This window comes from Centruroides sculpturatus, unplaced genomic scaffold, assembly GCF_000671375.1.
Source record: "Centruroides sculpturatus isolate CEXI.00-Female unplaced genomic scaffold, Cexi_2.0 scaffold194, whole genome shotgun sequence".
Classification (NCBI taxonomy): domain Eukaryota; kingdom Metazoa; phylum Arthropoda; class Arachnida; order Scorpiones; family Buthidae; genus Centruroides; species Centruroides sculpturatus.
The window spans coordinates 618,669-641,607 of NW_019384455.1; the positions used below are offsets into that span (position 1 = coordinate 618,669).

The following is a 22,939-nucleotide window of genomic DNA, read 5'->3' on the forward strand; positions in this document are numbered from 1 at the left end:
CCCTCTTTGACATGAATCTATAATGCAAAATGGTTGAGACAATGAACTGGAACAACATCAAATGATGGAATCAACATCATTAACACTCAACCTAGAGCAATAGCACCACAACCTCATATCACAACTCTGAGTACTTTGCCTGTGCCCCACCAAATAGTATTACAGAGTACAAAGAGACTGTGCTTTAATCATTGGTTGATTGGGCATCCAGTAATCACTGAAGTGGCTTGAAAAGTAAAATCGAACCTAAGGTAGGTGCTTGGGCTCTGGTGATACAACCCCATTGGATTGTATCACCAGATTCCTTCCTTGCTTTCAAGTTTAACCCTCTAATGTCTACATACAGTTTTGCACAGCTTTAGGCTGTTTGTACACACTCAACCAAGAACTGAGTGATGCTTAATGTCTCGGACTGCAGACCCCCTCCCCAAAATGGCCCACTCAGCATATAGATCTATAAACTGCTTTACTACATTTCTGTCAAATCCTTTAGTCTCTAAAGCATAAAACGCCCACATGGGGGCATTTTTCCATGTTGAGGGGGGCGATTAGTAACAATTTATATTTTGGGGGCAAAAAACAATTTTCTGGGCGATATAGTAAAACATTATATTAAGAATAATTGGATATTTTATTCGTTATATCGTACAATAATTAAACAAATAACATTATACTAGTCACTAGTCTATTCAATGCAGTACAAATTTGGTGTTAGCCTTGGCCCTCGGCATCGGAATTCTGAAGTGAAAGGGGCAATACTACGTAATGGTTTTATTGAAAGGGGCGATACTACATAACAGTTTTATTAAAGGGGGCGATGCTGCGTAACAGTTTTATTGGAGGGGGTGATACTACGTTGAAGGGGGCGACAATTTGTTAGAGGTTGAGAAACACTGCTCTAAAGCATTGAGCTTCTGTTGTGAGCCAGGTGGGTTCTAGCCATCACCCTTGCCTAGCCCTTAAATGGCCTTACTTACATTGGCCATGTAATTGGTGGGCCCAAAGGTCCCATGTTTACTCTAGAACAGGCGAAGGGGCTAAAAATAGCCCTGCCTGGTTAAACAACGAGCTTTAGGCCATAGACCTACTTTATAAAGTTCTGTCAATTTCTTTTCATTTCAGGCCAACTTCAGTTGGTAACTATTAATGATTAAATCAGCCTCTTCTGCGCACAAGTCTGAGGCTAGATCAATGATCTGCTCAGCCCTTTCAAGGACCACCACTGGCTACAATCCTGCCTTTGCAGCTTTGTTCTTCTTGCTAGCATTCCGCTTCTTGTGGACTGCCACTTTTTGATTGTGGTGCCAGAAACACCAACTTCCTTCCTCTTTTCCACTTATCGGCTCCTTAGTACTTCCCGTTAGTTTGGGATGCTCCGCTTTATATTGCACAAAAGTCACATGCACAATTTCCATTTGTTTAGCCATAATAAGAAGGATAAAAGAAGAGGGGTTGAGGCCACTCCCAACCTTCCGTGGGCACCCATATCCTTTCAGACATTGGAGTAAGTGTTTAAGAGCCTCCCCACAAGTGGTTCGGCTTGCTGCTGGGACAGCTACCCATTTACGTGGCTGCCTACCCAAAATCATCCCAGCCCGGCTGGTTGCTTGGCTTGGGTTTCCTCCTTATCCCTATTAGGATGCTTTCTTCCTGTTTCTGGTTCTCCGGGGTGGTTATGACCCATCCAGTGCATGATGGGCCTTTAAGCATCTCCCTCCCCAAGACAAGGAAGTTTGTCCTATACCACAGAAAGGCTCTTTCAACCACATGTCACGGTAGACAGTAGTCAGCAAGATCCTGTAAGCCATTACAGGTGTTATCCCCTGGCCACCAGTGAGGCTTCAGTAACAAGAGTACGACTCCTCGCCCCACTGGCTTTGGCATGCAGGCCGTGGCCCCAAGGTTAGCACTGGGTGTGCAAAACCCAGTCTTCCTCCTAGGAAACTACTACTCCTTTACCATGTAGAAGGTGTTTTACTTGGCATGTGCTGCCACAGGCTGAGGCAGGATGGACTGCATTCAGTTGCCTCTTTTGCATTCAACTATTGACCTTGCACCACCAAGGAGAATGGGGAGTTCATGAGAGTGAGAGTGTGTCTTGAGTTCCAGAGGGTAAGGACTGTTAGATCCATGGCCTCTAGTTCTCTAGCTGACATTGTGTTTGAATCCAGGAGTTCCAATGTTTCAGCATCCCCAGGCCCTGTAGAGGACACCAAGAACTTCACCCATGAGTATGGCAAGTGGGTGAAGTTCCTAGCTGCCAACGAGAGTGGTGCTCAATCAAGGGTAGGGTGACTTGGGCTGGGCTGCGCAGATAGCGTAGCAGGGATACCTATCATATTTCAACAGCACCCCTGTCAAGAGGCCCTGTGAGGGGCACCTGCTGGTGCTATCACTCCATATTGGCAGGGCTACCAACTTGTGTCAGACAAGCCCAATCAACTACACTCCTTTTATCTCGTTCGAAGACAAATTCTCCCTGGGAATCCTGTTAGTAGTGGCTACAGTGACCAACCTCCAGAATTGTAATTACAGAGGAACCATCTTGGCCCTCTTATTGCCGAGACTATTAAGAACGCCCACCATGCCTCAACCGTACCAGTCTCCCTTCTGTTTTGATGTGACTCTGCATGCCACTATGCCAAATTGCAGCTTTGGTTGCCATCCATCTGAACAGCGATAGGTTCCAGTTTAGGGAGATATTAGAAACCCTGACAGAGGCCATGGATAGGGACATCGCATACAGATAACAAGCTTCATTAAGGTCTGGTACACAGACCCAAGACTTATGATATTCTGACACCTCTGGAACCTTAGGCCCGAGTCTAAAGACTTCTTCAATGGCCGAGACCAAAGTAGGACCTTTGGATTCTCTATATCCACCACCTCACCACTAGGCTCCACACCATGTCAAGGCCAGTTTCCTACCTCAGTGAGGGAATGCACCACAGCACAACAGATTAGAATGCACAAGATCACCTCCCATTTACCTACAAGATTACATTGTTGGAAGATAAAACTAAAATGGAAAAAATGTTCCTTGGAACCTTTTCAGCTAAGTGGGGGAGAATTACTGTGTCTTTTATTTTTGCTGCTTTGTGGCATGCATCTCCAATGTATATGTATTCAAAAATGGACTTTTTTGTGCTCCATTCAACATTTTGCTGTTGGTATGTTGGATTCAACTCAGCCACTTTGGACTAAACACACATTACATTTGATTTTCATCAACATATTTTAATTTAATTGTAAAATCATTTTTGAAAACATTACTTAATTTAAAAATTATAAAATAAAAGTCTGATTAAATTACTCTATTTAAATTGCAAACAGCATCTAGTTTAACATTCTGTAGGTATTATTATTTATAAGTACAAAGGTAATACAATTAAATCAGATCAATTTTTAGGTATTTGGCTATTTTATTATTTTTATTAAAAATTTAATAAATTCTTTCTTTTTATTTAAGCCATTGATGATAACTGTTGGAGTGATTGTATTAACACATCTTATTAATGGAATTTCAATTAAATTTCTTATTCAGTATTTGGGTGAGTAATTTTTAAAAAAATATTCTCAGTTAAGAATTTGAATTTTTGACAAATAAACAATTTTATGATAATTACTTATAAATTTATGTCTATATTATTTTAAAAAGTAACATCTAATTAGATTTATTGATGTATTTAATAGATATATATTTTACAAATGAAATGCTATACTTTCAAATAGCTATTTTTAATCTTAACTATTTTTTTTGCCATCTAAGAATAAGTATGTATTTGACTGCAGGCTAAAACTTAAGATTTGTAGATCTTGGTTTTAATTATATTTTTGTTGCTGTCACAACAAATTCATTGTCCTTAAACTTTGCAATGAAGACTATTGTTTAGTTTACTTAAATCTGAATAATGAACTAATAGTACTAAATTAAAATAAATCCACATATAAATTAACTTAGAGGCACATTGGTTTAAAAGTAAAATTAGCATTGTTGATATTCAAGCTTCTTGTTCCATTCAATATCGATATTGAAGGATCTGAAGTGTAGTGTCACTTTTTAACAGACTTATCATACAGAAGACACAGAGATGACAGAAATAAAACTAGACTTTATTGGTATAAGTGTTACATTTTGGGTGTCAAACCCCTTATCACTTTGATTCTCTTAGGTTTACCAAAGAGAATCAAACTGGTGATTTACCTAATATTATAAGTATACTTATAATATTAAGTAAATCACCAGTTTGATTCTCTTTGGTAAACCTAAGAGAATTTTATTTTATTTTTAACCTAAGAGATTATTTTATTTTTATTTTTTGTACATAATTTTTTTTCATTTACTAAGAATGATTTTTAACTAACTTTTCTAATGTTGTGTATATAATAAATTAAGTATTACATGCTTTGATAATTTAAACCAAAATACAACAATAAAAATATATACTTGAATATCTAATTTTAATTTATTATAAAGGTTTGGCATCAGTAGCAGAAGGAAAAAAGTGGTCTGTAACTTGCTTAATTCAGCAGTTATATGAATTTAGTTTAGAATTCATGAATGAATTGAAAAATAATATATTATTAAGTGCAGCTGATTGGAATTGGATCACTGAAAATATAATTATAATGAAAGATATGAATGAAAATCTATTCATTGGTGTAAGATATTTATTTATTTTTAAATTGTTAATTATTAAAATATTTTTGTAATATTCTTTCAAATGATGTTGATTTGCTATAAGTTGAATTTTATTTTTGTTCTGGCATAACTTCCATGAGTTCAGTCCATTTTGTGTCTTTAAGTTGAAATTCTTAAGTTGAGTTTCTTTGTTGTTCTTTTTCTTTTTTGTTTGCTTGTTAAAAGGTACTTGTAAAAGGCCAATGGCCATAGTGTCTCAATTAATGATGATAATAATAATAGTTATTTTTATTTTATTTTTTTCAGTTTTGGGTCTTTCTATTAAGAGGGTCTTTTATTCCATACCCTCTGTTTTGATGTGACTCTGCATGCCACTATGCCAAATTGCAGCTTTGGTTGCCATCCATCTGAACAGCGATAGGTTCCAGATTAGGGAGATATTAGAAACCCTGACAGAGGCCATGGATAGGGACATCGCATACAGATAACAAGCTTCATTAAGGTCTGGTACACAGACCCTAAAAAGTAATTAAAAGCAATGGGAAATAAAATATATCAATTCACAAAAATATTCAAAAGATACTACTATGTTATCATGTGACATCCTTGGCAAATGGAAAGTCACCTGCCAAACTATACTTAAATTGATAGATAAGTACCAAACTTGATGCTGTGTGTTCTCATATTCAGGAGAGGAAACCTTGAGTGAATCAACATAGCATATGCTCTATTCAAGTGGGGGAGAGAGTACAAACCAAATTTGTAATAAACAGCAAACCTGTATGGAAATTTGGAACCATCACCCAAAAACTTGAAAAACTTTACTATATTATCAAATTGGATGAAGGATGTACTCTAGAGAGCCNAATGAGGGTCTATTTAAATGTAAAAAAATAGGGATTTTAAAATACAGTGGGGACAAAGTGATAATATCTGTGCTCCCTGATGCAATTGAGTGTGCCTAATGGAATTTAGGTGAGAAAAATAAAAGAACAGCATTCCATGCACCTAACAGAAAATAGACATGGAAAATGAATCAAACACAAGAACATGGATTGCCTCTCCATGTTGACAAGTGCAAGGATCATTTCTCCTGTGGCCAACTGGTATAAGCAGGGTTATGGAAAGGCAAGGACAGAGAGAGTACATGTCCAGGATGCCATATCTTCTCTGCACCTGAAATAATGGGGTGTCAAAGTTCCAAAATTATTACATGCACAAACTAATAAATTCATAGAAAACTGTCACATACAAGTATGAAAAATAATTATATTATGAAATGTAATATTATATTATAATATTATATTATATAATATAATATTATAAAGTTGTAAATGCATTATATTAGTAAAAAGTGTTTTTAATTTTTACATTTGTAACATACTTGTGAAAGGCTTATCCAAAAGGTATCATATTTAAGTTTGTCCTGGTGCCAAATACTCTAACCATATATATAGATACAAGGATAGCCTTTTTTGTGGCAGCAAGTGCAAATTTCACTTCAATTTTTGGGGAAATTTCAACTACTGAAAATATTCTGCACTTTTGATAAAAGAGGTGGTCAGGTTAGAGATATAATCATCTTTGGATGTTTTACCGTATTAAATTTGAAAAAAAATTTTATTATTTTGATGTGGTTTTATGAGTCAATTCAATTATCTGTATATCATTCATTTTACAATTTTCTCATTTCATCTATAAAGTATAATTATTTTTCTATTTTAATAAATAATTTGTTTTAAAATATTTTAATTTAAGAATCATTCAGTTTATTACAAATACATTGGTTTCTTGTACTTCAAACTTAATTGATTCCAGGAGGCCATTTGAACTCTGAATTGTTTGAAGTCCAGAATAATTTTTCCCATTAGAAATAATGGAAAGTGAATTAATCCATACCCAGACTTAAAGAATACCCATTTCGATACACTTAAAACAGTAGCAACTACACATAATTTGAGGTAAAAATAACACAATTAAATGTCATAATAATAAATTAAAATACAAAAACAATAAATAAAATACATAAATAATGTATAATAAAATGAAAATTGCATTTACTGGTTGCATACATTGACTTTGGCATCTTAAACATGGCTGCCAAATCCATCATAAGTATACCACTTTCATGCTTTGTGTTAAGTTCCTTTTTTATCATAGCTTTTTCAGCATTCTTACTAGTCAGACTTTGTTGCTTCTACACACTTCTTGGATGCCATAATTAATAAGTAAAGGTTCAACCCAATATAACCTTTATGCAGAAAGTTTGAATATTTTTAACAGTTGTCATTACTTAATATAATTAAATCACACATTTATAACAGTTGTAAATTTTAATGCATTATTGCTAATTTAAGATATTTTTATTTTTAAAGTTATATTTTTTGGTTTTTTTCTTCACTACTAGGTGAGTTAATAGACACAATGCATTTTACATCATCTTTATTAATCTTCCATAGGCTGATATGTGTTTCGGACAAAGGCCCCTCATCTGTTGGCTTTGCATCCGGAACTTTCTTTAGGTTGCGTTGTTACATATATATTTTTTTCATTTAAAACTATGTATTTACAGTTAAAATTGTTAAAATATCATTGCAGTTTAAAATATATTTATGATTTAAATTACTTATGAAACCTTCACTGTAATAGTAATTTAAATCATAAATATATTTTAAACTGCAATGATATTTTAACGATTTTAACTGTAAATACATAATTTTAAACGAAAAAAATATATATGTAACAACGCAACCTAAAGAAAGTTCCATATGTAATGACGACAGATGAGGGGCCTTTGCCCAAAACGTGTATCAGCCTATGGAAGATTAATAAAGATGATGTAAAATGTCTTGTGTCTATTAATTCATCTAGTAGTGAAGAAAAAACAAATGAAGGAAGACATGTTCTCGGAAATACATAATTATATTTTTTGGTCAGAAGCTTATTTTATGCTTCAAGTGCATTTTTTATTCTTTGTGCAGTTCGAATTTTGAAGCATCGTTCGAACTCTGAAGTGAATTTTTGTCAAATTTGGCATTTAAACTCTGAAGTGTTCAAAGTTATAGTCATTTGAAGTACGAGATACCACAGTATATATGTTTTATATGATTATATTAAAATAAAAATAAATTATCCGTTTACAATGAGAAAAACTTAGAAATTTTTTCAAGTACCAAAGTGACTACTGAATTTTTTTAATTGATTTGATGCATACATATTTAATCTATCATTAGTAAATGTCAAATAAAATATTGCTTAAATTAAAGATATTATTGTATTAGTTTAAGATGCATTTTTAATTAATAAATTACTTTATTCAAAAAATAAAACAGAAAGAAGATAATAATGGTGAAACTCAATGCTTGTTATGTAAACAAGAATTAGAAGAAACCAAAAAGGCCATTTTATTAAAGAGAGATGCTAGTGTTCTAACTAATCAATGTTATATGAAGGCTATACATATAGCTGAGGTAAAAAGAATTACATTATTTTCATTACAATAAAATGTCTGAAATTTAAAAGAACAAATTGTAAGTTGATGTATAATAGAGCTGAATACTTTAATTAGTTTGTAGAATAGATAATCATACTATTACTATTTATTTTGTGTGTCCATTTTTAAAGGGGATTTCTTTTGTTAAAGGTTTTATAATTCGTATTTGTAATTTATTTTTGAAATTTTGACTCTTAAATTTTTTTAACTAATGACAACAGATCACCTTTGGCCACCAACAGTAATAGTTTTCTGAGATGGAGTTATGAATACAAAATGAACTTTCTTACTTTAAAAATGCAGACTGTACATTTACAATATATATAAAATACAGAAGATACAAAAACATCTTCACTTTGGCTCTTTCCAACACCATTTTTAACCATTTTGCATATTGTAGCAGAGTCATAGCCTACAGTAGAAGGTCATCTCTGAGAAGGAAGACTGTTTGCTAGTTCCTGGTGTTGGAATGGGCGAAAGTAAAGATGTTTTTATATCTTATGTATTTTATACATAAACTTTTTTTGATATGTTTAACTGAATAATCCAAGTTTCTATTATGCAAAAACTATGTGGTTTCCTTAAAAATTTATTTACTACATAATTAAAATATCATAACTTGAATATTTCATAAATAAATCAACAAGAATTATAGCATAAGATTTGTTCTAATTTAGTCATTTTAGTTTTTTTACTTCTAAAAAAGAATGAGCCTCTATCAACTTTTCCAATTTAAAACTATATATATTTTTAATCTTATTATACCTCGTAAGTTATATAAATTGTACATAAAATCATTTTATTTTACTCTGTGATATAAGGTAGTAGTAATTGTTTTTTATTTATGAGAAGTTGGAGTTAAATCATTATTAATTTGCATTTTTTATATTGATCATTTAAATATTACTTTTTAAAAAAAATTAATTAAGATTGCCAAAATATTTAGTCATTTCAACACTATTAAATATTATTTTTATAATGAAATATTGAGATCCAATAATTTGGACTTTTAATTGCTCTGTGTTTGAATTTTGTATTTCTAATTTATGCTTACAAAAATTGATTATCGCTTTGTTAATTATTTTTATCTTCAATTGGATAGCCAAATAAAATTAATATTAGACCTATTAATCATTATATTTATTGCATATTTCAATTATTCATACCAGTGTTGTGGAGTCAGACTTGCCACAGTTGCATATTTTTGGGTAGAGTCAGAGTTGGTAAAATTCTTTCAACTCTGGTGACTCTGATCTTAAATTTTACTATTGGTAAAATGTGAAGTATGAAAAATACTTTTTAATTAATTTATTAATATCTAAATCTAAAGAAATTTCTTAGAAAACAGAAACTTTAATAAATTTAGATATCAAAATGATATTTACCTAAAAAGAGCATTTCACATTGAAATGTTTTGTGTATCTCATGCAACATGCTCTATACTTACAAAAATAACTTTTATTAATTTAAGGCTGACCAGTGACTGAATGGATAAAAAACCAAACACTGGTAGCTGGCTATGGAATTATGCCTCATCAACAAGCTGGCCACTTGGAGTTTTCTATGTTTTCTTCATGTTAGTAACACCTAAATAAGGGGCCAGTTTTTCATAAGAGTTCTCCCAGGAGGTAACCTCTTTCAGCAGAATGTCCATGTATTGTGTTGCTGCAACCAAAAACACAAACGTATTATTAATTTAAATGAATAAATTCACATCATCTAGAGAGCTGTACCCTTTATATAACATATACTGAGCTCGGTATGTTTTTGCTATTATTTGACAAAAATTTAGAAAGCATCGTACAATACTTACCTGGCTTTGTGTTTGTAGAAAAATATCTTAACCTTTATATTTTATTATGTTTTTCATTGCTTGTATGATATTTTAAAAATTGACACTAAGTAGTGTGTGAGTCACTTCAAGAAGTTCAAATGATTTTTTCAATTCATGTATTGATTGATTGGTATTAGATAATGCAACATGAGGGCATTCTGCCAATCAGGGAATGTGCCTGCCAGGTGAGTTTTTAAGGAAAACTGACCTTTATTCTGGCATTATCAATGTGAAGAAAACCTGATAAACTTCACTAGCCAGTCCAAGTCAATTACTAGTGTTTAACGTTACACTATCTGGAACCTGTGACCAGTGCTGTACGCGTATATATAGTGTATCGCTTGACAAACGTTTTCGAGTGATCTGTTCGCTCTTCTTCAGGTCGACTGAAAATTCCCCAGTCGGAGTGTATATTATTCGTTTCAGTCGACCTGAAGAATAGCGAACAGATCGCTCGAAAACGTTTGTCAAGCGATATACTGTAATTTATGATTTTAGATAAACATTAAATGTAATATAATATATGTTGACAATTTAAAACAAAGGAAATGTAATCGAGAGGTGCCGAGGTGGTGGGACAGAAAGCGAGCGAGAGAGCTCGGGGTAACCAGCTGGATGTAGAAGTGTTTAGTTGTATTATTAAACAGTTATTCGTACCATATTATCTGGTCAGTTGAGTCGTTTATAATACATATACTATATATATGCGTAGAGCACTGGTCACAGGTTCCAGATAGTGTGACGTTAATTTCACCCCGGTGCTGAAAGTAGAACAGTTCCTATATACTAGTGTTTAAAGATTAAATCTGCTTAGTCACTGGTGCAGCATGGATTCTGGGTAAAAAACTTTTTGCAGCAGTCTCAATCAGAATTGAACAGCATATTTCCAGGAAATATAAATTTCCAAGAAATACAAATTTCTAAAAACTGCAAATTTTAACAGTGAAAAAAATCATGAGGCAAAGGAAACGGTAGTTTTGGTACTTCAAATCATAGACTTGTTGCAATTTTGTTCCAAAATGGTTTATTTAAATGAATAATGTAATAAAACCAATAAATAGATGGTCAAAAACTTTTAATATATAAAAACAAAAGAGAATATACAAAATGAGATACAAAACAAAAAATGAAAATTACACGAACTTTGTTTATATGACTAAAGATAATAAAAAATGGTGTTTAAAAACTATACTAATTCCAAACGAAAGAAAAAAGTTATTGATTACATAAAGTTAATAAAAATCATATTGTAATTGTTCTGTCACAGTACCTATTTAGAATCAATTACTTTCTAAACAAGTAAATACTTTTTGTAAAGTGTCATTGCAGTATGCCCATTACTTTATTTAAAAGTTTCTTCACATCATCTGTCTTTTCCAGTTTTAAAATTTATAAAAAACAAGTTTATTCTAACAAGTTTATACAAAAAACAAGTTTATTCTAACAAGTTTATACAAAAAACAAGTTTATTTAAGTTTATTCTCCAATGGTAACAAATCAACTAATAGATATGACCAATTTTTACCTCTTTTTAACATTGTATGCTTGCACATCCTGGATCTATCAGAATAGTGCTGTTTGCAACAAACATATTTAAAGTTTATTCTGATTACTTTTATTTCAGATACTTTAAAATCCATTTTTGACTTAATGTGTGAATGAATTGCAAGTTTTTAATTACCAACTTGCCAGTCTTTACCAAGAACATGTATTTGTCCTAAATGCTTAAAAATTTTATTGTAGTCTTCTGGTAAAAGGAGCAGTTCAGTTTTTCTTAACATTTTTTCTACCCTTCCAAAGGCCCTATCTATGGGTAAATAACTATGACCCTGCACCGGATATGCAATCTCAAAAATTACACTATACATATCTGAAAGTTTACTTAGCATTACTAATAATGTGTAATTTTTGTTTTGTGCACTGCATCCATTACAAAACAAATTAATTTTCTTGATTTTTGTATTTTCCTTATAAAAATTTCTACAAAATAAGGATGCAACCTCTTTCTAGCATATTGACTAAATACTTTTTGAACTTCTTCAAAAAATGTGGCCATTATTAAAGAAAAATTAAGAAAACAATCAAACACAATAGCACTTGCACTTCAGAAAGCAGTCATTACTGTAAAATAGTCACATGACCAATATACACTTTGTAATTGGCTGTTATGGAAATGCAACAGTTTGGAATTAAATACAAAATGAAAAACATTACATTTGAAAAGAAAACCATTTTTTTGATACATTTTTCAACAGAAGAAATACCCATTTTGAAAAAAAAAATATTGTAGGGCTATAGAGAAGCATATTATCAATGTGTTGGTGCCATAAACTAAAAAAAAAATAAAAAATGGATATATATCACTTTGAAAATAGGCTCTCCAATTTGATCCCAAATCCTTTATGGAATGCTACCATTCAATCATCTGACTGGCTTTCAGTGTGTGAGAAAAATAATGAATGTCTTTGAAATTAGTTCTTAAAGCTTCACCATGTTATTAAAGCAAGAACGCAAAGTACAAAGACAATAATAAAAAATCCAGCAATGAGTTGCATAACTTTCCTGGCAAAAGAATTTTAAATTATGTTTGGTGCTATTGGTTATGATATTTTATTTTAAAAAACTTTATATAATTAATTATTATAAAATGGCAAAAAGCTTAATTGTAGGATAGAGATGGGTGTTATAAAAAGTTGTAGATGTTCATAATGAGTAAAATCTTTTTCATTACATCTGATCTCCCTCAAGATATGACACATGACTATCCTCTATCTCCCCACCCAATTTACCTTTGACTATCAAAATTTCATACATTAATGCCCCTTATACATAAGCTACCAAGCCAAATTTAGTTTCTTAATCATTACTTCATCCTGAGATATTAAACAAAATAGATGCCAACACACACTCACATATTAAAAATATATCCAAGAAATTTTTTTCATTTTTTTACTTTTTTGGGTTCAGGGTGTCTTAAAACATAAAGATTTGCAAAAAACACTCTGAGGGTCAAATTTGACATGATTCCAATATGTTTCCATGTTATGTATACATAACAGGTAGGAAAGCAAAACCTTATGGTATTACTTTGAAGTGCCAAACTTATCTTTGCCAAAGAGAAACTCCCAATAAGAAATTTGACTTTCATTTTGGCTGACATAATTTTTACTTGGTGCAAAAACTTTTTACATCTGGGATGTTTTTTGGGTATCAATTATTTTCTTGAGTAATTTGGCTAATTAATGTTTTCATTGACTTTCTGTTGGCTGTAATTTATTTATGACTGTTTATCATTGCTTCTATAACATTATTTGGTCTTAAAACAGTCAATAGAAGAACAAAGAAAAAAAAAACCAAGATCAGAATTTAACTGCAAAACTAAAAGGAGAGAAAACTGCAAATTGTAATTAATAGAATTGTTTCAGCTTTTTATTGACATATTTAAATTCTGGGAACACAATTCTGATATGCATCTGTTCAAGATGACTGGCATTTCTTTCTAAAATTCATATTTAAAAATCCTGTTACCTGTATATATTTGAGTTTAGTCAAGCATCAGTAAGAAATCAATTATTTTCATAATAGGAAGAGTGGGAGGAATTATTTTATGGACCAGTTTATTATGTCGTTCATCAAATCAATGTTTTATGTGTTTTATTTTATTTAATTTTTTAAAAAAATTATTACATTTAAATTAATTTTCAATAATTAACTAATAAATTTTTGATTTCCGCCATCAATTTTAGTACAAATTTTTATAGAAAAATTTTACATAAAAATATTCAGGTACCCAGTGGTATCTTTCTTATAAAAGGAATTAGTGTAACAATTTAATTAAAAAAGGATAAGGTCTGAGTTGTACTTTTTGCTTACTGACTCCACCATACTGGTTCATACTTAATATTTTGATTAGAAATATTTTCTTCAATGACTTTTATTCTATAATTAGTAGGGTGGTCCATGCTTAAATAGCAAAAAAAAATATTTTCAAGTGAAAGTCACGCCACCCCCTTGTTTTGTTACATCTACCATTCCTATTATGTGTTCAAAATTTCAGCCCTTTATCTTATATACAAGGGGGTGCTCATCGACTTTGAAATATCTGAATTTTATGAAAAAATCCTTAAAAAGAACTAGTCAGAATATTAAGTGAAAAATGTAAACTATGTAACCAAAGTAAGTTTTTTTATTCAAATATAGTATTTAAACACACACAAAATGTTATAAGCAAAGCAGTACTTAAAATAATATTAATTACAGTTCTTTTTTCTCAACCTAAAACTAAGTTCATTAGCACTTTTTTGGATGTTTCAGTAGAAAACGATCTTTCTGTTCTGTTCAACGACATGAAGTAAAAATTGGTTTTCCTCCTCATTCTTAGTGAGTATTGTATTGTAATCTTCAAATAGTTTTACACCCCTCTCCGCAGTGTCATTAACCACATGCAAATTTCTTATGCAACTTTTGCCTTGAAGGTAATCAACATTGTGAGAACTGAGGGGGTTAGTTGTCCCCACTTACCGGCAGCTCTGTCAGAGGATGGCTTTATAGGAGAGAAAAATGAAATGAGTGGGGAGGTTAATGTGTAAGTTGACAAGTTCCCAAATAAATACACAGGTTGAACAAGAATAACACATTTAATAAACAACTATAAAATTGTACATATCAAAGGCGAAAGTGAAGAGTTACAAAAATTCTATTCTACATCGTGATAATGATTCGTCCTTTTTTTTTATGGAACATCCAATTTCTATTCTCTAAGTTAAATTAAGAGACGAGAGAGAGACCTCTCAGAGAGAGAGTATACAAATAGAGGTATTTTTTTTTTTTGGATATCTAAGTTCCCAATCCGTAATATGGGTCATTGGTAAAAATGTTCCTGGATTGTCATGGCAGTTATAGCAAGGTAGCGATGGTTGGGGTGGCGGGATGTGGCAGTCGATGTCCGCCTTGTGGACTGCGTCCTAACCCTCTTTATACTATTTTTGAGGGGGTGAGAACTATGACATCATTAATGATTTATACGCACACCTGTTCATGTGTTGATGTCTGGATCTAGCTAGTACAGACCACTGGCACAGAGAAGTTTGTTTAATTTATTGATATCAGTGTCTAGAAGATATGATTTTATAATATAAATTTCTATACTACTATGCATATGTAGCTAGAACTATTTCTAAAACTAACAGCACAAAACCTTTCTCACTAATTTCTAGCCTTATTAACTGGAGTACAAACGTTTTCGGCCTTCTTAATGAGTGTACCCGAGGAAGGCCTATTAAGAAGGCCGAAAACGTTTGTACTCCAGTTAATAAGGCTAGAAATTAGTGAGAAAGGTTTTGTGCTGTTAGTCTTATAAATTTCTATAGGTTTGACAGCTCTCATCCATAAATTAACATTCAGCTGACAATAATTTCTGTAAACTGATCAACAGTCTAGATATTGTTTATATTAAACGTTGTGTTTGACTATGAATGAGGCGATTTATTGCTGTAACCATGTGTCACGTGCAACCAAAGAGGGGGTAAGAAACCTCTCTTATTCCCATCTTGTTGATATTAATGTCTATAGAATTACCATTAGACAAATGGAGGAGATTTCTTTTATTGATATATTAACAATTTTTTTCGAGGAGATCATCTCGGCCATCGACCGCAGAAGGCCCCCTTTTTCCTTTTACACCTAATCATGAGGTTTATTAGAAGGGTGATACTGTTCTAAAACAAAAGGGTTTTTGACCTTCACAACATTGTCACCCCAAGTCTCAGGAGATAATTGCAAGAAAGAGTCCTTGATGGTAAAGCAGCCACAAAATAATCATCTTGTTTATCTTTTAAAGTGCTATCGACACTAGAAGTACTACTGAAGCTGAAATCAAGTTCTAGTTCTTGACTTGACACTACCGAAGTTGAAGCATTATTTCTCTTAATTCTTCAGCTCTTTGTTTTAGAGAATGTTCTTTGGTCTTTTCCAGCTTCTTGTCAATTGATGTCTTACGCTCACCTCTTTGATCAATGAGAAACTCTGTCTTCTGCAATTTTGATTGAGTTCATGGCCTGTAAATGGGCAACATCAAAAAGTTTGTCTAGTTCTTCTGAAAACAAATGCTCTCTATTTTTCTGCACTTCCGAATCTCTTGTTTTATTTTTCTTTAAAAGCAGCCATTTCTTATGAATTTTTATAAGTTTTTCAACACAGTGATTTGGTTGTCTGGTTGAAATACCAGATTTGCTCCACACCTCTGACTTATTGAATGAGCATATGCACAGAATCTTTCTCATTTTTTGATTCATTTAATGTGTGGTGATAAAGTAGAACTTACCGAAGAGTTGGAAGTTGGTTAATCCTTATCAATGGCTCAAGATCCCGACATCCAAGTAGAAAAATGTCGTCTTTTTTCAAGTTGATGAACTCATTTTAATGCAATGATTCACTCACAGTCTAGTAAATAAGTACCAAAGTTTTTTACATTCCTCTATAAAATTCTTTAACAGTTGTATTTAAAAGTAGATTAGATTAATTTAACATACGAAACTGACCTGTAACAAAAAATCAAGATCAAGCATTTTTCACAAAAATTTCAAAAACAGCACTCGATTGAACACCCTCTTTTGCTAAAGCTAGCCAACTGAAATTATACAATATTATTGCTATGGATACATGTTACAAATTTATAAGGTGGCCAAACTGAAAAACAAAAAAAAAATTTATGGACCACCCTATAATTAGTTTTTGATAAATTATTAATAAGATTAAATTGACTAAGTTCTTGTTTAATCTTATCCATTTTATTAAATAATTAATGATATAAATATTGCATATTTGTTCAGCAAGTTTCTTAAAAGAATGTTGTATACTAAAGTGACCAATTTCTGGAATGTAAAAAGAGGGATGTTTAGTTGGATATTTTGATCTGAAGTCAGATGAGTCATATGATCAATTCTGGTTGACAATTGTTAGTTTTATAGCTTTCTGACATCATCAGTGACAAATGTTATGAATAGCCAATGAACATTTTACTTATCATTACTGTGGTTGCAAAATAACAACTTACTGCAGTAGCAACAATGAACAACTATGATCGCTCTGAGTATAACTTTGCTTTAATTGTCATTTTTCTTTTAAACTCGGATAATTAACAATAACCATCAACTCTTTTTTTTTATAACAGATTCTCAAAATTGGATAATAAAATTTTATGCTATAACTTGAATATGATTCATCTTTGATATACAGTTTTTGAATATAATTATGAAATAGTCCAAAAGTGGACATTTTTCAATACAATAAAAATCAAGACTGTCCTGCCTAATTTGGGATAACTGGTCACTTTATTGTATACTGAAATCATTTGTAACAAATAAAAATATGATACCTGATTACTTTATTTTTCTATTAATCTTCTTCTTCTTCTTTGGCCTTAGTCCCGCTTAGCAGCAGGTTCGGCACATCTGGATTTTATTTTGAATCTCCATTTGGCCCAATCATGGGCCTGGTCTGGGTGTAGGCCTACAGCTTGCAGGTCATGATGTAGCGTGTCCAACCAATGCTGCCTTAGGTAGTCCCTTGGGCAGGACCCAGGTACTGTACCTCCAAATTTAGGCCCATGTGAATGATGGAGTTGGCGTCAGCAAGGAGCACATGGCCATAAAGGCGCAGGCACCACTCGTGCACTTTCTCATTGATCTCAGTAATGCCATACCAGGCTCTGATGTCTATGTTGGGTACTTGATTAAGTCTGGTAAGGCCACTCATCCAATGCAACATCTTAGTCTCCATAGTAGCAAGTTTGTGGTCGACAACCTTCGTAGTTGGCCTGCACCTGGCCCCATACAGTGCAACAGAATGGACGATGGTTTGATAAATCTTTGACTTAAGTTGGTCCTTGATGCGTCGGTTGCACAGCACACTTGTTATTGAGCACCACCTCAGCCAGGCGGCATTGACACGTGCAACTGCCTCATGGTACAAGTCTCCGTCAGCAGAGATCACAGACCCAGATATTTAAACTACTCAGCTCAGGGAAGGCTGACGCCATCGACAATGAATGTGCCTTCCTCAGTCGGGTCTGTCGTTAAGTACTCCGTCTTCTTCAGGTTCAGTTGGAGGCCATGTTGTGCGAGGTGACTACAACATCTGGACGAGCTGCTGCAGGTCGATCTTGTCAGTGGAGGCGAGGAGAACATTGTCAGCATACAGTAACATGTACAGTACATTTCGCTGGATGTCGCGTGTGATGGCATCCATGACAACGATAAAGAGAAGCGGGGAGAGAGTGGAGCCCTGGTGAACACTGACAAAGACATGGAATGGTTTTGAGGTCCCAGCAATGCCATGGACACAGCTCGTTGGATTGCAATAGAGCAATTGTACCCAACTGATAAGTTCCTCAGGAATGTGATGCTGGCGAAGAGTGGCCCAGATAAGCTCATGTGGCACATGGTCAAATGCCTTCTCAAGATCAAGAAAGGCAATGAGCAGCGGGATTCTCTTCTCATAATGCCTCTCAACAAAGAGTTGAGCAGCGAGGACAGCATCTATCATGCTGCATCCCTTGACGAAGCCAGCCTGGTTTACAGTGAGCTCGATGAGGTTGCAGATTTGACGGTCTAAGACATGTTCAAACAACTTCATAGTGTGTGAAAGAAGTTGGATCGGGTGGTAGTTTGAGTATTCAGCCAGACTGCCTTTCTGTTTCCAGACAGGCACTGTAATGCACTGTTGCCAGTCAGTGGGCATCCTCTTCTCCTTGATGATCAGGTGGAAGAAAGTGGAAATCCAAGTCGATGGCCTCCAACCTTTTGTTCTCCAAAGATCTACAGCAATGTTGTCTGGTCTGCATGCCCTGCCAGGCTTCATCTTTATTAGTGCACTTTCAATCTCTTCTTTGGTAATTGTATGCACAGGTTCAGCCATGGTGGGCAGTTCTGTGATAGGTGGATGTGGGAACTCCTCGGTGGAAATCTTCTGGAAGTAACCCCTCCATTGCTCCAGCATGGCTTGTCTGTTGATAATCAGCTTGCCACATTTGTCGTTGATGCAGTGAAATTTCTCAATATCTTGCGTTTGCTGGTGATGGCTTTTGGCAAGGTAGCAGAGGAGACGCTCACCGTCTTGCCCATCAAGCTGCTCATAGATTGTCTTGTAGTGTGCCGCTCGGGCTGCAGCAACAGCTTTCTTAGCATCATGGCTGGCATCTTGGTATATCTGCCAGTTCTGTGGAGTCTTGTTGTTGAGGAAGGCATGGTAGAGCTTTTTCTTTCCACGGACTTTTGATTTGACATCATCTGTCCAGAGCCAATTTTCATGCTTTACAAAGCACTGGCCTGGGATAGTATGGCCAAATGTTAAATGGGCAGCCTCTTGGATAGACCGTCTTGCCTTCCGCCATGTCTCCTCAAAATTGTCTTAGTTGGGAGATGAATACGTGCAATGGTCTCTGCCTCTCTGCCATCCAGTTTCCATCACTTGATGCGCGGTGGGCCGGTTCGATCTTCTTCAGGCAGTTTTGGTGGGTTGATGCAAAGCGTTGTGATGACGGGTCAGTGTTGTGCAGTCACCGTCTCATATGGCACGACCTTTGCGTCAATGACAGAGTGTAGGTTGCATTGTTGGACTAAGACATAGTCGATCTGTGATATTGTGTCTTCACTGTAGAAAGTGAGCCGTTGTGACAGTCATTTCTTGAACCAGGTGTTGGTGAGGACAAGATCATGGGAATCAGCAAGGTCAAGCACGTGTTCATCATCATCACTGCGACAACCAAAGCCCCAGCCACCATGATATCGGCTTCCATCAGCAGTATCCCCAACATGGCCATTGAAGTCACCACCAACAACGATGTAATCTGTAGCTGGCACGTTGTGCATCTGGTCATCAAGCAGCTGCCAGAATGCATCCTTCTTGGACTCCGGTCGCCCAGTTTGCGGCGCATAAGCAGTAAAAGCATGGATAGTCCAGTGTGGTGTCATGATGACAATCTTCATGAGACAGTCATTGTATCGATGGATCGATTGAACTGCATTATGAATTTCTTCTGAGATGGCAATGCCTACGCCACTGTGGGTGTGAGGGCTGCCAAAGTAGATCAGCTTGTAGCCATGTTCCTTCTGCTCTTGCTCCATGTCGCATGCCTTTTCCCCACTCCATCTGGTTTCCTGTAGTACACAGATGTCTAAGCATTGCTTCTGCAGGGCCACTGCAACAAACTCGCACCTTGCATACATCATACCAACATTGAGCATCGCCACTCTCATCTGTTCAATATCTTTCCCTCCTCATATTTTGTGTTGTTGTTTTTGGGTTTTCTGGACTAGCTTGCTTGCATCCGGACGCCGTCCCTACATCCAGAGCCCTTGCAAATTTTTTGGCTGGACCAGGCCATACCCTGCCGCATTGACTACAGTGTACACCCTAGTATTATCTGTATCCCATTGATTCAAATTTAGATCCATGTGGGTTAATGATGAGTTATTTAATACACCTTCCGGCTGGCCTGTCATAGGGCCTGTCATCTGGGAGGCTGCCCATGCTCAGCTCATCCCGCTAGCGCAGGGAGTCTCCAGGGGCACCACGAGGAGGAACGTACACAACCCCCTATTTTTTTTTATTAATAAACGATCAAATTGAGTATTTACAATTAAATTTCTACATTCTCCATGGTCACTTGTTGAAGATTGACTTCATTTATCAGAAAAGATGTTATCAGATGTTTATTTTGTTCATATCACTTAGAGAGCACTTTTTGTACCTGGCTTGTCTTGGCTTGGCTATTTTTGATGGTGTTCTAGACATAGGTCCTGTATTTATTTCTGTGCCAGCAATGATTACTGGTGATAAAAATTTTAAACTAAATAATATAAAATTAACATTTTTACTTAAAAATTACAAGTTTACCACAAAGTTTTGACAAAAATATACTAATACCAATCAGAGACAAAACACTTCCCTATTGTTTGGATTTAATATCATGTACAATATTTACTGTTATAATTTATGTAAATATTTATTATATGTAAGATCTTAAGATCTATGTATGTATGTCTCTTTAATCTGACATTAAGTCTGGTAGACTATCATTACAGCTTTCAGGTTAGACACTTCTTTTATTGTTTCCATATATGCATTTCGGACTTATATAAATGTTAAGTCCTTCTTCAGTGCAATACTATGGTTCTGTCATCTAAAATCATGGTGTATAACGGGTAATATTGGGAAGATTTCAAAATACAGCCATTAAAAACATCACAAATACATTTTCCAACATTAATACGTTAAATATGATAAATACTATGATAAATACATTACAATCCTTAAGGATTGTAAAGTATTTATCATAGTGTTGTGACAGAAAATAATTGGAAATATATTGTAAAATTGTTTACTGAAACGTTATATTGTAGAACATGGGTGTCCAACCTTTTTATTTCTCTGGGCCACATTAGAAGAAGTCATGGAGTTCTGGGCCACAAATATATTGTGACCCAATTTTTAAATATACAAATATATTTAAGGATTTACATGTCTAGATTATAGTAATAAGTATTAAATTAAAACTTTATCACAAAAAAGGATATTTTAAAAAATTACTTCTACAGACGCTTTTAATTTCTACTTAGAAATAGATAATTTTATTTATTATAAAGAAGTCAAACAAAAATTTATTTGAAAAACACAAATATTTGTTTTATTTGGGTCTTTAATTAATAAAACAACAATGAAACACCATTTTAAAGTGCATTTTTATTCAACTAATATATTTATAAATAATATGTAGCCCAAAATGTAGCCAATGCGCCAAATGATATTTTTTTACGCCAAACTAAAAAAAGGGTACCTAAATTTGGCGAAAAGTAGACAAATCTTGCAACGCTGAAAGTAATATTAAATAAAGCTAGAGTTGGGATTCAGAGGATTATAGACCCAAATTCGGGGAATGAAGAGAAAGGTCAAAATATAAAAAAGTGAGAAAGGTTAAATAGACCTTCTGTTACGCAAATATTGATCCTTAATTTTCCAACCTTTCTCACTTCTTTTTTTTTGGCCTTTCTCTCCTTTCCCCGAATTTTTGGCTATAGTCCTTTGAGTCACAACTCCAGGTTTATTTAGTATTCCTTCCTCATTCACACATTACAAATATTTGAAAATACTTCCTTTCTATTAAAAAATAAAACATGTATAAAGGTTTACGGCTTTGTGAAACTTCTTTTTTGAGGTTTATGCCGTAGAAATAAATAAATAATTTAAAAATTTGTCAGTTTTGTTTACATGTTTATTGGGCCGCATTGGAACTTGCCTTGGACCGCAGGTTGGACACCCCTGTTATAGAACATACATATTCTTTAAAAGTTGTACTTACATAAGATTTTATGTTAAAAGTTTTGACGTATTAATGTTGGAAAATGTATTTGTAGTGTTTTTAATGGCTGTATTTTAAAATCTTCCCAATGTTACCCATTATACATCGTGGTTTTAGAAGACAGAACCATAGTATTGCACTGAAGAAGGACTTAACATTTATATAAGTCTGAAATGCATATGTGGATACAATAAAAGCTGTAAGGATAGTCTACCGAACTTAATGTCGGATTAAAGAGACATGCATACATAGATCGTAATAACAGCTACCAAAAGTGATATTTAAAAGTATATGTAAGATAAAAATATTAAATTTTTTTATTTGATTTATTGTTATAATAATTATATAAATATTAATTTTTATTTTATCTTAAAAAGAGATCCCATCAGAATTTATTTAGAGAAGGTTTGATTGGAAGGAAGGCTGTTAATTGTCTAACTTCATTTTGTCAGTTTACATTAGATAAGGATGGACAGTATGTAGTTATTTTATTTTTTAACTTAAAGTTTACTATTTTTAATGAAAATCAGTGATACTAGTGTTTTATTTTTGTTTTAGATATTTATTTGATATAAGTAGTATGAAATTTAAAAGATTTTTTAACCTGTTTTA

General features: G+C 33.7%; 1 protein-coding gene across 1 annotated transcript in view; it reads left to right on the plus strand.

Moving 5' to 3' along the window:
* Positions 1–22,939, plus strand: part of LOC111620643 (sodium/hydrogen exchanger 10-like) — an 89,637-nt gene that overhangs the window by 16,201 nt on the left and 50,497 nt on the right. Inside the window, exons 9-12 of the mRNA XM_023362617.1 lie at positions 3,470–3,551; positions 4,478–4,662; positions 7,975–8,112; positions 22,705–22,802. Of these exons, the coding sequence (XP_023218385.1) occupies positions 3,470–3,551; positions 4,478–4,662; positions 7,975–8,112; positions 22,705–22,802 (503 nt within the window). The remainder of the gene's footprint in view (positions 1–3,469; positions 3,552–4,477; positions 4,663–7,974; positions 8,113–22,704; positions 22,803–22,939) is intronic.